Below are 13,343 nucleotides of genomic sequence, written 5' to 3'. Positions count from 1 at the left end.
ACCCAATTCCTGCAACCATTCTTCATAGGTTTTATCCTCGAGTCCCTTCCGGAAGACTCTGAAAACTCATCTATGTCGCAAGGCATGGGGTAATTGACCTATCCCTTGGCTGGTAAGATTTATGAATGGTTATGACTTAGTAGTATTGCTTGTTTTTTAATGATAGGGGTTTTTAGCCATAGTTTTAATTATTAGATTTGTTGTATATTGTTTATTGTTGCTGTGAGCCACCCCGAGTCTTGGGAGAGGGGCGGCATACAAATCTAATAAATTATTATTATTATTATTATTATTATTATTATTATTATTATTATTATTATTATTTGTTATTATCTCAGTTGCTCTTCTCTGTACTCTTAGAACAGCGATGGCGAGCCATTTTTGGTTCGCGTGCCACACCCATTCCTTCCCCCCCCCACACATGCGCACATACACCTCCGCACTGCCTCTGCGCATGCGCGCAATCGCCCCATCCCCTCGCATGCGTATAGGCCTCACTGAAGCCTAACATGGTAAAAAAACCAGGCAAACCGGAAGTCTGTTTTCCAAACTTCCAGTTTGCCCATTGGGTGGTTTCTTTGCACTCTGGGGCTTCAGGGAAGCCTTTCCCAAGGCTGAGAATCGGGGCGCTAGCATGCACATGTGTGCTGGAGATAACATAAGGCAACACCTCACATGCCCTCCAATATGGCTCCATGCACCACCTGTAGCACAGGTGCCATAGGTTCACTCACCATCACAGCTCTAGAGTCTCTGCGGGTTTTTTTATATATTGTGTTGACCAAAACCAGATGCAGTATTCCAAACACTCTGGAAGGCATTTGGTCACCCTTTTAAATCCCAAAACATGAGTTCGACTCACCGTATTCCAGCAGATTAGGTGGTTGGTCTCGGGATCTTCAACCAGAGTCCACAACTTAGTAAGAAAAGCCGGGACGTTGCTGGTGTAACCGTCCATAGCAAGGGCTGTGGTTGAGTCCTGCATGGTGTTGCGACTCACAAAATCTACTCTCTCACACCATCGGGGTTTGGGGTGGGTTTTTTGCAGCGATGCCTCCCCCCTCTCCTCTCTTTTGCATAGACCAGAGGGGGAAAGAGCCAGTGTCCCAGGCAGAGCTGAAAAAAACACCCCCTTTCCCCCCCAGGGGGTCCTATCAGCAGAGGCATTGGCTCAGCTCCACACACACATCACAATATGCAGACACGGCGAACAGGGTGGATGGGCAGGGGGGGGGGACGACGACAATACTCTGAGCGAAAGCTCCCTGCTTTCAACTGCACAATGCGCTGAAAAAAAGATGCAACATCATGCAAAGAGAATACACAGGCTTGCACAAACACAGGTCGTCAGCAAATCACTTTGGGGGGGGGGGCGGAGAAGAGGAAACGGCAACACCTACTCTCTCGCTCACTCTTGGGCTTACACAACCAGCAGGAGAGACGTGAAAATTCCGTCTCTGGGCCAAGCGCCTTCAGGTCGGTTCCAGGGCAGTTTCTGGGCCATCTTTTCATTTGACTCTAGGTTGAAGAGTGTTTGGAGACTACGCCTGGTCCACAATGCAGCTGCTTGAGCTGTGGTGGGTGCGCCCAGATACACTCACACACCACCAACTCTTCAGGAGCTGCACTGGCTTCCTATCGGTCTCCAGGCACAATTCAAGGTGTTGGGTTATTAACCGCTCCAAACTTGACTGTAAAAAATATGACTTCAGTAACCGAGTTGTCGAAGCGTGGAACTCATTACCGGACTCCATAGTGTCATCCCCAAACCCCCAACACTTTACCCTTAGATTATCCACGGTTGACCTATCCAGATTCCTAAGAGGTCAGTAAGGGGCGAGTAGAAGTGCACTAGAGTGCCTTCCGTCCCATCCTATTGCTCTCCTATATCTCCTATAACTTTCTTCTATTCCTATATCTCTTCTTCTATTCTTTCATTGATATGTTCTATTACTATATCTTCTTTTCTATTCTTTCTTAGATATATTTTACTATAAGTATCTCCTCTATAACCTTCATATATTTTACTATGTATTTGTGTGTGTGTGTGTGTGTGTGTGTGTATATATATATATATATATATACCCACTAAAGCCCTCATTGTGTATTGGACTAAATAAATAAATAAATAAAGCCCTGCATGGTTCAGGGCCAGAGTATCTCCCAGACCACCTTCTACCACATACCTCCCAGCCACCGGTTAGATCCCACAGAGTTGATCTTCTTCAGGTCCTGTCAGCTAAACAGTGTCAGCTGGTGGGTCCGCAGGGGGCAGTCTTCTCTGTGGTGGCCCCGACTCTCTGGAATCAGCTACCTCCTGAGATCCACACTGCCCACACCTTATTGGCCTTCCAGAAAGCCGTAAAAACCTGGCTGTTCTGACAAGCCTGGGGCCATTGACCTCAGGGGGGTTACTAGTGAGGTCAGCCCATGAATGTATGGATGGTTGTAATCCTTTTAAGTTAGTTTTTAAATTAATTTTTATATCGATCTATATTCATTTTTGTTGTGAGCTACCCGGAATCCCTGGCGAGTTGGGTGGCATAGAAATGTAATTAAATAAAGATGTGAATGATAAATGATAAATCCCTTAAGGTGTTGGACACAATTGCATCATTTGGAGAGAAACATGCTACCTGCGGGGTAAACAAAGGACAGCCATAGAAGGACAGCCTACATGGCATAGGACCAGATTACCTCCGAGACCGCCTTCTGCCGCACAAATCCCAGCGCCCAGTCAGGTTCCCATAGAGTCAGCCTCCTCAGGGTCCCGTCAACCAGACAATGTTGTCTGGCGGGGCCTAGGGGAAGAGCCTTCTCTGTGGAGGCCCCGTCCCTCTGGAATCAGCTCCCTCCAGAGATTCGCACTGCCCCCACCTTCCTCGCCTTCCGCAAAAGTTTAAAGACCTATTGATGCTGCCAGGCTTGGGGCCATTAGACCCTAGCCCCCTGACCGACGAGTGTCTTAGTATGTTTTGTGGTTGAATGATGATGAATGTTTTGAAATTATATTGAAACCTTTTAAGTCTTTTTAGTCATATTAATTGGATTTTTAGATGTACAGTAATCCCTCCAAGGCCACCCGTGAAAAACGAATCTCTGTGAAGTAGAGGAAAGATATTTTTTTATGTACTCAACGCGTATTTGGACTTTTAAAACCCACCCTTTGCATTAAACAGTCATTCTATAATGTTTCTCAGCTGGAACTACATGTGATATCCTAACAGTTTCTTTAATAGAGTACATTAGTGCTGTAGAAGAATTTTATGAATTTTGAATGGATTTAAAATTTTCAATGGATTTAATGGATTTAAGCCCCCTTTGAAAACCCGTGAAGTAGCGAATTCGCAAAAGATGTACTGCGAAGTAGCGAGGGATTACTGTATTGCTATGTTCTTTTGATATGTTGTGAACTGCCCTGAGTCCTCCAAGGGGGGCGGCATACAAATCAAATAAAAAAATAAAAAACAAATGCCTTTTAGCTCAGGGTTGAAATGAGGGGTCTTCTCTTGAGCCTGCTTGCTTTCTTGCAGACATTTCATTACCCAACTACGTAACGACATCAACGCTAGGAGGAATTGCAGAATGGAGGAGGAAAACTGTGGGGTCCTTGGTGCTTTCTGTGCCTGGTAGCTTCAGACATTTCATTGCCTCGGTGGTGCAGTGGTTAGAGTGCAGTACTACAGGCTACTTCTGCTGATCACCAGCTGCCAGCAGTTCGGCAGATCGAATCTCAGTAGGCTCCAGGTGGACTCAGCCTTCCATCCTTCCAAGATTGCTAAAATGGGGACCCAGATTGTTGGGGGCAAGAGGCTGACTCTCTGTAAACCGCTTAGAGAGGGCTGGAAAGCACTGTGAAGCGGCAGATAAGTCTGAATGCTACTGCTATGCTATTGCTATTACCCAGCTAGGTAACGTTATCAGTGCTAGAAAGAGTGGAGTTTGCGGGGTGGGGGTAGGACCATGGCGACTGTGGGGCCCTTGATGCTCTCTGGTTCTTGCAGATGTTTCATGACCCAACTATTGAACATCATCAGTGCTAGAAAGGAGAAGGAGGGGGAAGAGGGAAGGGGAGGGGAAAAAACCAAAGATGTAAATTGTGGTCACAAACCGTAGAGAGGGTGGAGCAAGTGGAATCAGGTCATAAGTACCTTTTTGGGGTGAAAGGGAGGCTCATCCTACCTTGAATGATTGCTAAGGAGCTAGTCATTAAGCAAGGACTACCTGCGCATCTCCAGAAATAACTTCAGTTTCAACGCAATTAAAAACTAGAATGCTGAGAAGAGTTTTCCATTGGGGAAACTGAGGCACTTTTACATCATGAGAAACTACAAGTCAGCACCGGAATCTACAAAGACTCTGAAGCTACTTAAAATTTTGAGACAGCTGAAGCTCTGCGGCTCTGACTTAATGTAACTTAGAACCATCCATGACACAAAAAAGTGAATTTTTTTTGTCCAGGCAAAGGTTTAAGGAAACAGCAAGACCACTATAATCTGTTCAGTGTATGCCAATCTTTATTGTGAAACACAAGTGACCAGGGTATTTGCCAAATAACAAGAAAATATTTAAAATCTGCAGCTGAATTACAATCTGCAATGCAGAGTAAACGGAATCCTGCATCATCCCCGAAAATTCTGTGCTGTGATGAAACTGTGCATATGGAGAGATTATTTATTTTTCTTTTAAAAAGGCAAAGATACTGGATCCGGCTACTTATAAAATGGATGTGTGCAGCAATATCAAAATTTTAAAAAGTCATATATTTTATTTTATTTTAAAAAGCCATTAAAATTTTTAAAAACCGATTTTATTTAAAACGCTCGCTGTGTGGGAGGAAAGCGCACCGTACCCCTTTTACACCCCAAATAATGTTGCATTTATGTTTCGGAATGGGGGACATCCACCTGGCACCCCAGGCCCAAGTTAGGGACACACTATTGGTAACATAGATGGTATAAGCTTGGTGGACAGGGTGTAGTTTTGCAAGCCAGAGCAGTGCGAGAGAAACGTAACCACCACAGCTCGGCTAACCACGCAGAAGCAATGCACCTCCTTCAGGCGAGAACATTTCTTGGCCAACTCGATCAGGGCAGCGTTAAGATCATCCGAAGGAGCCGTGTACATGCTTAGAGTCTCCACCGTCTGGCTGTAGAACTTGGTGATCAGCCCCAGCTCACGAATCAGGTAATGAAGGTAGTTGAACTGCAAATGCTTCACGGGGATTTGGGGCTTGAGGAGGTCGGTGAGTTTGGAGGGGTCGACCATGGCACCAATTTCAAGCTTCACCCGAAACTGGGGGTGTCTTTTGCTCATGGTGGCCCAGCATTCTTCCGGAATCTGCTTGTCTAGATATTCGTAGAAAATATCCAAACATTCGAACGGTCCTCTGTTGGGCTTCACCAGTTCTTGGAGCAGATCCTTCGAAAGGACGGCGTAATAAATCCCTAAAACCGTTAGCTTCGGGCAAGCCTGCACGATCTCCACAATGGTCTCGGGTTTCAGGATGATGGGTGCGGGAGACTGGTTGTTGAGCATCAAGGTATGAAGGTGTGGGCTCCTGTAAGCCAGAAGCAGCACCGTGAAGTTGTCCAAGACGAAAGGCATGTGCTGAAAATTGACATGCTGCAGGTGGGTCTTATTGTCGCTTTGGCAATACGAGCCGACACTTTCCAGGATTTCTTGGCCAGTGTCGAAGTAAGGACACCACCCCTGGCCGATAATGCACAGCACCTGCAGCTTGGCCTTCTTATCAGACAGCATCTCTAAGAGTTCGGTGACAAGATTTCGGTTTATGTCCAACATGTGGTTCAGTTCAATCCTCAGGTGTCGGATATAGACCAGGTACGGTTCTAACGGACTTAATATACATACTTCTTCTTCCTCTTTGAAGTCAAAACTGAAAGGATGGAGGGGTGGAAGGGACAAAGAAACCTTAATGAGGCCACCTAGCAAGCTCCAAAGTAAGAGAGTGGAGGTTCTTGCAACCTCATTTACAGATTATCTTCGATTTACAACCATTTTGTTTGGAGATTGTTCAACAGGACAGCAGCCCCGTTATGGCTTTGTCCTTGTGCTGGGGCGAACACAACGAGATCTGAGCTGCCTTCCTCTATAAATACTGGTGGGTGGGTGTGGAGGGAAGTATTATTGAGGGAAGGCAGCTCAGGCCTCGCTGTGTTCGCCCTAGCACAAGGACAGAAGCACCATCCTGAAGATGACGAGTGGGACCTCGTCAAAACTTCACCAGAAATCTCTGAAACTTACACGGGAAGAAACCCAAATATGCCAACGGCCTCTGCCTTGTAAGGCAGAGAATTAACAGTTGAGCCACCAGACCTGATCCCTCCAGCTCTGTACCAGGGAGGGGCTATATGTTTTTTTATGTCGGATCACCCTGGTATATTGAAGGAACGTCACAGCTCCTTTTTGCCTCCAGGCCTAACCCAGGACCATTTCAAGGCAGTTAATTTATTCATAGCCGACACTATATTCTGTATGTACAACTATACATACAGAATGTAGTATACTGTAGTTATATATATATGGTTTTTTTTTCCTGTCGGATCACCCTGGTAGATTGAAGAAAACATATATATATATATGTTTTTGTAGATTTTCACGGGTATAGGTATGAAGGTCTTGGCATATTTGTGTTTCTTCCCGTGTAGGATTCAGAGATTTCTGGCGACGTTTCGACGAGGTTCCACTTGTCATCTTCAGGCTGGTGTTCGCCCTAGCACACACACACACACACACACACACACACACACACGTATCACATGTATTTGCTGAATTTTTAAACATACACACACAAACACACATATATATCTGCTGGATCACCCTGGTATATTGAAGGAACGTCACAGTTCCTTTTTGCCTATAGGCCCAACCCTATAGTCAGTTAATTTGTTCATAGCCAACAAACTATGTTCTGTATATATAACATGGTTTTGCTGAATTTTTAAAATTAAGGGAGACTAGGATAGCACTATTTCGGCCTTATTCTGGATAGCTGATGAGGCCAGAATAAGGCCGAAATAGCACTATCCTAGTCTCCCTTAATTTTAAAAATTCAGCAAAAACATGTGATTCGACACAAAAATATGTAACTCTTCCCTGGTGCAGAGCTGAAGGGATTGGATACTGTAGCTTTGAGGATAATTCTCTGCCTTACAAGGCAAAGGTTACAGGTTCAAGTCCAAGTGGGTATGGCTAGCTGATGAGACCAAAATAAGGTCGAAATAGATCTATCCTAGTCTCCCTTAATTTTCAAATTCAGCAAAAAAACATGTGACACATACAGATAGAATTGTCAGCTATCAATAAAATTAACTGCCTTGGAAATGGCCCTGGGTTGGGCTGAGAGGCAAATAAGGAGCTGTGATGTTCCTTCAATACACCAGGGTGATTCGACAGAAAAATATGTAACCCTTCCCTGGTGCAGAGCTGAAGGGATTGGATACTGTAGCTTAGAGGATAATTCTCTGACTTACAAGGCAAAGGTTACAGGTTCAAGTCCCAGTGGGTATGGCTAGCTGATGAGGCCAAAATAAGGCCGAAATAGATCTATCCTAGTCTCCCTTAATTTTCAAATTCAGCAAAAAAACATGTGACATATATATGTATGTATATATATATACATAGAAAAGTATCTTTGGGTAGATTTTTACTCCAAAAGCATTTTATTAAAATAAATTTGTTAAAAATAATACCAAAAAAAATCCAATTTAAATTTTAAAAATCTGATTATGTGTATAATATATATTATATATATGTATATGTATATATGTATGCATGTATGTATGTATATGTATATATGTTTTCGTAGATTTTTACGGGTACAGGGATGAAGGTCTTGGCATATTCGGGTTTCTTCCCATGTAGGATTCAGAGATTTCTGGCGAATCAGCAATTCAGAGACATACATACATACACACACACACACACATATACATACATATACATATATGAAGGTCTTGGCATATTCGGGTTTCTTCCCGTGTAGGATTCAGAGATTTCTGGTGACGTTTTGATGAGGTCAGAAATCTCTGAATCGCCAGAAATCTCTGAATCCTACACAGGAAGAAACCCGAATATGCCAAGACCTTCATACCTGTACCCGTGAAAATCTACGAAAACAAATATACGTGAATGATGAGGCAGCAGCCATCTCGATCACCGGAACATAGAAACTTTAATAAAACCACTTAGCTTTCGTTAGCGTGCTGCTAACTTCGTCAGAGTATTAAAATGCCGTGGGAGACAAATATACATACATACATATATATACAGGAGGAGCCGCGGTGGGACAAGAAAGAACAGCTGCTTGTTAAAAATTATGGTTTAAATGATTTAAATCGTGGTTTAAATCCTGATTTAAATCGACTTGATTTAAATCAGATCCACCCTAGTTTGGAAGTCAAGGTCGTTCCTTTCTATTTTCCATTTTCCCTACATTTTCCCCTTCATTTTTCCCTCCCATATTTTCCTACAGCTTTGTTTCGTATTTTAGTATTTTATGTTTTAAACTATAATTATAATTATAGTTTATTATTTAGTATTTTACCATATTTTTTGGAGTATAACAAGCACCTTACCTACAAAATATACTTACAAGGTATTCATCTAGCTAGTCTGTTCAGCTTCAACACATTATTTTATCCTCTGGTTAGGGTTGAAAAAGCCTGAAAAAGCCTTGTTTCAGGGAGAGTAGGAATGAAACTAAGCCTGCAAAGACTTAGGGCCAGAAAAAAAACTTTGGAGGGAGTAGAAAGCTGGAAAGATTGTTAGCACCTAATCAGGGCTGGGGAGGGGGGAAGCTTCGAAAAACCTACATTCGGAGTATAAGATGCACCCAAATTCAGGGAGAAAAAAGGTGTGTCTTATAGCAATAGCCCTGAGACTAATATACCGCTTCATAGCCCTCTCTAATCGGTTTACAGAGAGTTAGCATATTGCCCCCAACAATCTGGGTCCTCATTTTACCCACCTTGGAAGGATCGAACTAGTGGCAGTGGGCAAAGTCAGCCTGCAATAGTGGATGGTTGGATGGTTGGATGGATGGATGGATGGATGGAGGAAGGATGGAAGGAAGGAAGGAAGGGAAGGAAAATAGCAATCACATTTAGCCATACAAAACTCACTTAAGTGTCTTGCTTAGCAACAGAAATTTGGGGCTTAGCTGTAGTCGTAATAACGACTATCTGTATAGGCAATCCTCAACTTACAACGGTTTGCTTAGTGACCATTCGAGCATCTCAGACTTGTGACGGAAAGAATAATAGAAAGGAATGGAAAGGAATGGAATGGAAAAGGGGAAGGGGAAGAAAAGGAAAGGAAAGCAAAGGAAAAAGGAATTGAAAGGAATAGGATGGAAAGGGGAAGGAAAGAGATAAAATGAGCAGGGGTGGCACAGCAGGTAGAGTGCGGTACTGCAGGCCACTGAAGCTGACCGTAGATCTGTAGGTCAGCGGTTCAAATCTCATCACCGGCTCAAGGTTGACTCAGCCTTCCATCCTTCCGAGGTGGGTCAAATGAGGACCCGGATTGTGGGGGCAATAGGCTGGCTCTGTGAAAAGTGCTATTGCTAACATGCTGTAAGCCGTCCTCAGTCTAAGGAGAAGGGCAGCATAAATAAATAAATAAGTAGGTAGGTAGGTAGAAAAGGAGGGAGGGAGGAAAGAAGGAAGGAAGGAAGGAGGGAGGGAAGGATGGAAGGGAGGGAGGGAGGGAAGGATGGAAGGAAGGAGGGAAGGAAGGAAGGAAAGAAGGAAGGAGGGAGGGAGGGAAGGATGGAAGGAAGGAAGGGAGGGAGGGAGGAACAGAACAATAGAAAGGAATGGAATGGAATGGGAGGGGCAGGGGAGGAGTACAGTAGACGTCCATCTTCTAGTCCAGCCCCTGTAGAAGCAGGAGATGGTCTACTCTAGACATGAGTATTCGACATTTCTATTTTATTGTGTTTTACTAATCTAGGTGAATATTGCTAGTCCGCGTATGATATGCCCTAAGCTAAACAAACAAACAAACAAACAAACAAACAAACGGTGATTCCGCCCACTGTGTCGTGGGCTGTCAATCCCCCTCCGTAAAGGCTGATATGTGCCACCTGACTAAACCCTAGGAGGGCAGAGTTTGATGCCTGACCTCCAGACAATGACCCCTGCCATCCCCTGGACAACCGCAGCCTCCTCTTCTTACCTAAGATCTGTAAAACGCCAGACCGCAGGGGAAGCCACGGCCTCGGCCCATTTCCTGCAGACGTGTGAAACCGTGTGCCTGTCCGTCACCGAGAGGAAGGAAAAGATGCAGGCGATAATTTCTTCGGGCATGTAGTTCCAAAGACTGTCAATCACGTCAGACATCCTCCGTGCCTCCAGGACTCCCCCCTGCCAAATTGATCCCACCCCCCTCAAAAAAAGAAAGGAAAAGTCCATTAGCAAAAAGAAAGAAAAAGGAGAATGTAGCATTATATTTAAAAAAACATATACCCAGAATAAAGAGTTACAGGTACAGAAATGATGTAAAAACAATGATTTTAGAAGATAATGCCGACCGTTTAAAAATTATTATTTATTTTATTATTATTTATTAGATTTGTATGCTGCCCCTCTCCGAAGACTCCAAAGATGTATGTATGGGAATATGTCATCAGTGTCTTCAATGCGAGATGAACTGGGAGAAGAAGAGGGAGAAGAAGGAAGTAGAAAGGTGAAGGGAGAAGGAGTGGAGGGAGGGAGAGAGGGGGAGAGAAGGAGCAAGAAGGGAGGAGGAGGAGATGGAGACAGAGGGAGGGGAGCATAAAGAAATGAAGACAAACAGACTGATGGACAGGGGTAAAATAAGATATGGATTTATAGCAGATTGGATAAAAATGCATAATTGTGGAGATTACTGATGAATTTTAATGTTTTAAGGTATTGATGTATATAGGGAGGGAGGGAGGGAAGGAAGGAAGGAAAGAAGGAAGGAAGGAAGGAAAATAGCAATAGCACTTAGACTCGTATAACTGCTTCACAGTGATTTCCAGCCCTCTCTAAGCGGTTTACAGAGTCAACCTTTTCCCCCCAACAAGCTGACCATGGAACTAAATAATCAAATCAATTTGGACTATTACTCAATCTGGACAAAACGGTATTCGTGGACAAAGAAGAGGATTGACTTTGCTTGTTGGAAGGTCACATAAGGGCATCCCGTGACTCTGGGATACAGCAACGGTCATAAAATAGAACCAGTTCCCAAGCGTCTGAATTTTGATCATGTGACCATGAGGACATGAGATGGAGGGCACACGAGACTTTGCCGTGTTTCAGCGCCAGGGAGCATGTGCACGCTGGCCAGCTGATCTTCAGCTTTGGGAAAGGCCGCTTCACCCTTCGGACACTTCAGGAAAGCTTCCCTGCAGCCCCAGAGGCAACCCCCCCGCCCTCCGGACAAACCAGAAGTTCGGAAAAACACACTTCCAGTTTGCCGTTGTGCTGTTTTTTGCACTCCGGAGGGTTTGAAGAAGCTTCCTGAAGCCACAAAGTGCAAAAAACAGCACATTTGGCAAACAGGAAGTGCGTTTTTCTGAACTTCCTGTTTGCCCATTTGGGCATTTTTTTCACCTACTAGGCTTCAGAAAGGCTTGCGCGCATGCGCAGAGGCAGTGCAGGGAGGGATGTGCATGCGTGAGAGGAGATGGGAAGAGGTGCAGGCACATCTACGCGTGCTAGCACACCCACACACACCCCTTTTGGCATGGGAACCCAAAAAGGTTCTCCATCACTGGTATAGGATCTCTTGCTTGAGCAGGGGGCTGGACTAGAAGACCTCCAAGGTCCCTTCCAGCTCCATTTTCATTCTGGTCCTCAGTGTGAAGAACATACCTCCCTTGTTTCAGTGCCGTTGTAACTTCAAACGGTCACTAAAAGAACTGTGCTACCTGTACTTATGGTTAGGAGCAAGTAGCTTTCCATCATTTTCCTTTCAATGACAGGTTTATAAACTGCCTAGATTGACAAATACATTTAACAAATAAAATTATTATTATTATTATTATTATTATTTTATTATTATTATTATTACAATTATTATTACTATTATTATTATTATTATTATTATTAATTAGATTTGTATGCCGCCCTTCTCAGAAGACTCAGGGCAGCTCACAGAATAGATACAAACACAAGCATGTAACACAAATCTAATAATTTAAAATACAACTAAAAGCCCATGTGTGATATGCAATCATACAGTCCAATCACACCATAGACCAAATCACAACCGAAGACCACCATAGGGGCACCTCTAAATGTTATAGGTGGTCCAAGTGTCGTCATCCCAAGAGAATTCGAGTCTTCAGAGAGGGGCGGCATACAAATCTAATAAATTATTATTATTATTATTATTATTATTATTATTCTTAATTCCCAACCATTAAATATTACTTTGTGCTCAGAATATTCCCTGCCCAAGTTCTGCAAGACTCTTAAACCTCCCCACCTCTGGGTGCTTCCTCCCACCTGGAGCCTTGGAAGATTCGGGGTGAAAAAAGCCCCTCTTCTCCCAGTCCCAGAGGCCCCCTGGAGACCCTTCAGACCCCAAGTTCAGACCCCTCTAATCTGTGAACAGTCCTCCTCCCCTTCTCCTCCTCTTTCAACTACACAAACCTCCCTCCCTTCTAGCCCTGGTGAAATGTCCCTAAGAAAACTACCCAGCTCAGAGCTACTGCATATAAACAAGGGAATAGGCCAAACTCACTAGCTCTGTTGATGTTAACTAGTTGGGTAGTGAAATGTCTGGAAGAAAACAACCCAGGTTAGAGAGCACCAAGGACCCCACAGTCCTCCACTCCTTCTGTTACTCCTTCCCTACACAAACCTCCCTCCCTCCTAGATGTGATTGTATTATTTAGTTGGGTAATGAAACCTCTGCCAGAAAACTACCCAGCCCAGAGCTATTGTAGATAAACAAGGGAATAAGCCAAACTCACTAGCCCTGATGATGCTACCTAGTTGGGTAGTGAAATGTCTGCAAGATTTAAGATTTAATTGGATTTGTAAGCCATCCCTCTCCGGGACTTGGGGCGGCTCACAAGCATGTACAAAAAAATCAGAAAAACAGTAATAACAATCCAATTAATTAATAGCACTTTAAAACAATCTATAAAAGAAAACTAGCATCCATTCCTTCTATTACTCCCTCACTACACAAACCTCCCTCCCTTCTAGCCCTGATGATGTTATCCAGCTGGATAAGGAAACGTCTGGAAGAAAACAACCCAGCTCCGACAGCACCAAGGAGTCCAGAACCCTCCCCCTTCCTCCTCCCCTTCCCTACACAAAACCCACACCTTTATA

At 44.0% G+C, this 13,343-nt stretch overlaps 1 protein-coding gene across 10 annotated transcripts in view; it reads right to left on the bottom strand.

Annotated features, from left to right (window-relative positions):
- Positions 1–13,343, bottom strand: part of LOC139171968 (heat shock factor protein 4-like) — a 44,859-nt gene that overhangs the window by 30,876 nt on the left and 640 nt on the right. For 3 of the 10 annotated variants that reach the window (XM_070760523.1, XM_070760524.1, XM_070760531.1), the window contains exon 1: positions 863–985. The exons of 1 other annotated variant lie outside the window; for it this stretch is intronic. In XM_070760523.1, the coding sequence (XP_070616624.1) occupies positions 863–985 (123 nt within the window). Of the gene's footprint in view, positions 1–862; positions 986–4,494; positions 5,900–10,203; positions 10,414–12,744; positions 12,783–12,976; positions 13,316–13,343 lie in introns of those variants that run through there. 6 more of the 10 variants (XM_070760525.1, XM_070760526.1, XM_070760529.1 and 3 more) reach the window with 4 other exon arrangements.

This window comes from Erythrolamprus reginae, chromosome 9, assembly GCF_031021105.1.
Source record: "Erythrolamprus reginae isolate rEryReg1 chromosome 9, rEryReg1.hap1, whole genome shotgun sequence".
NCBI classification, from domain to species: Eukaryota; Metazoa; Chordata; class Lepidosauria; order Squamata; family Dipsadidae; genus Erythrolamprus; species Erythrolamprus reginae.
The sequence above is the reverse complement of the archived record's forward strand: the minus strand, read 5'-3'. Positions and strand labels throughout refer to the sequence as shown.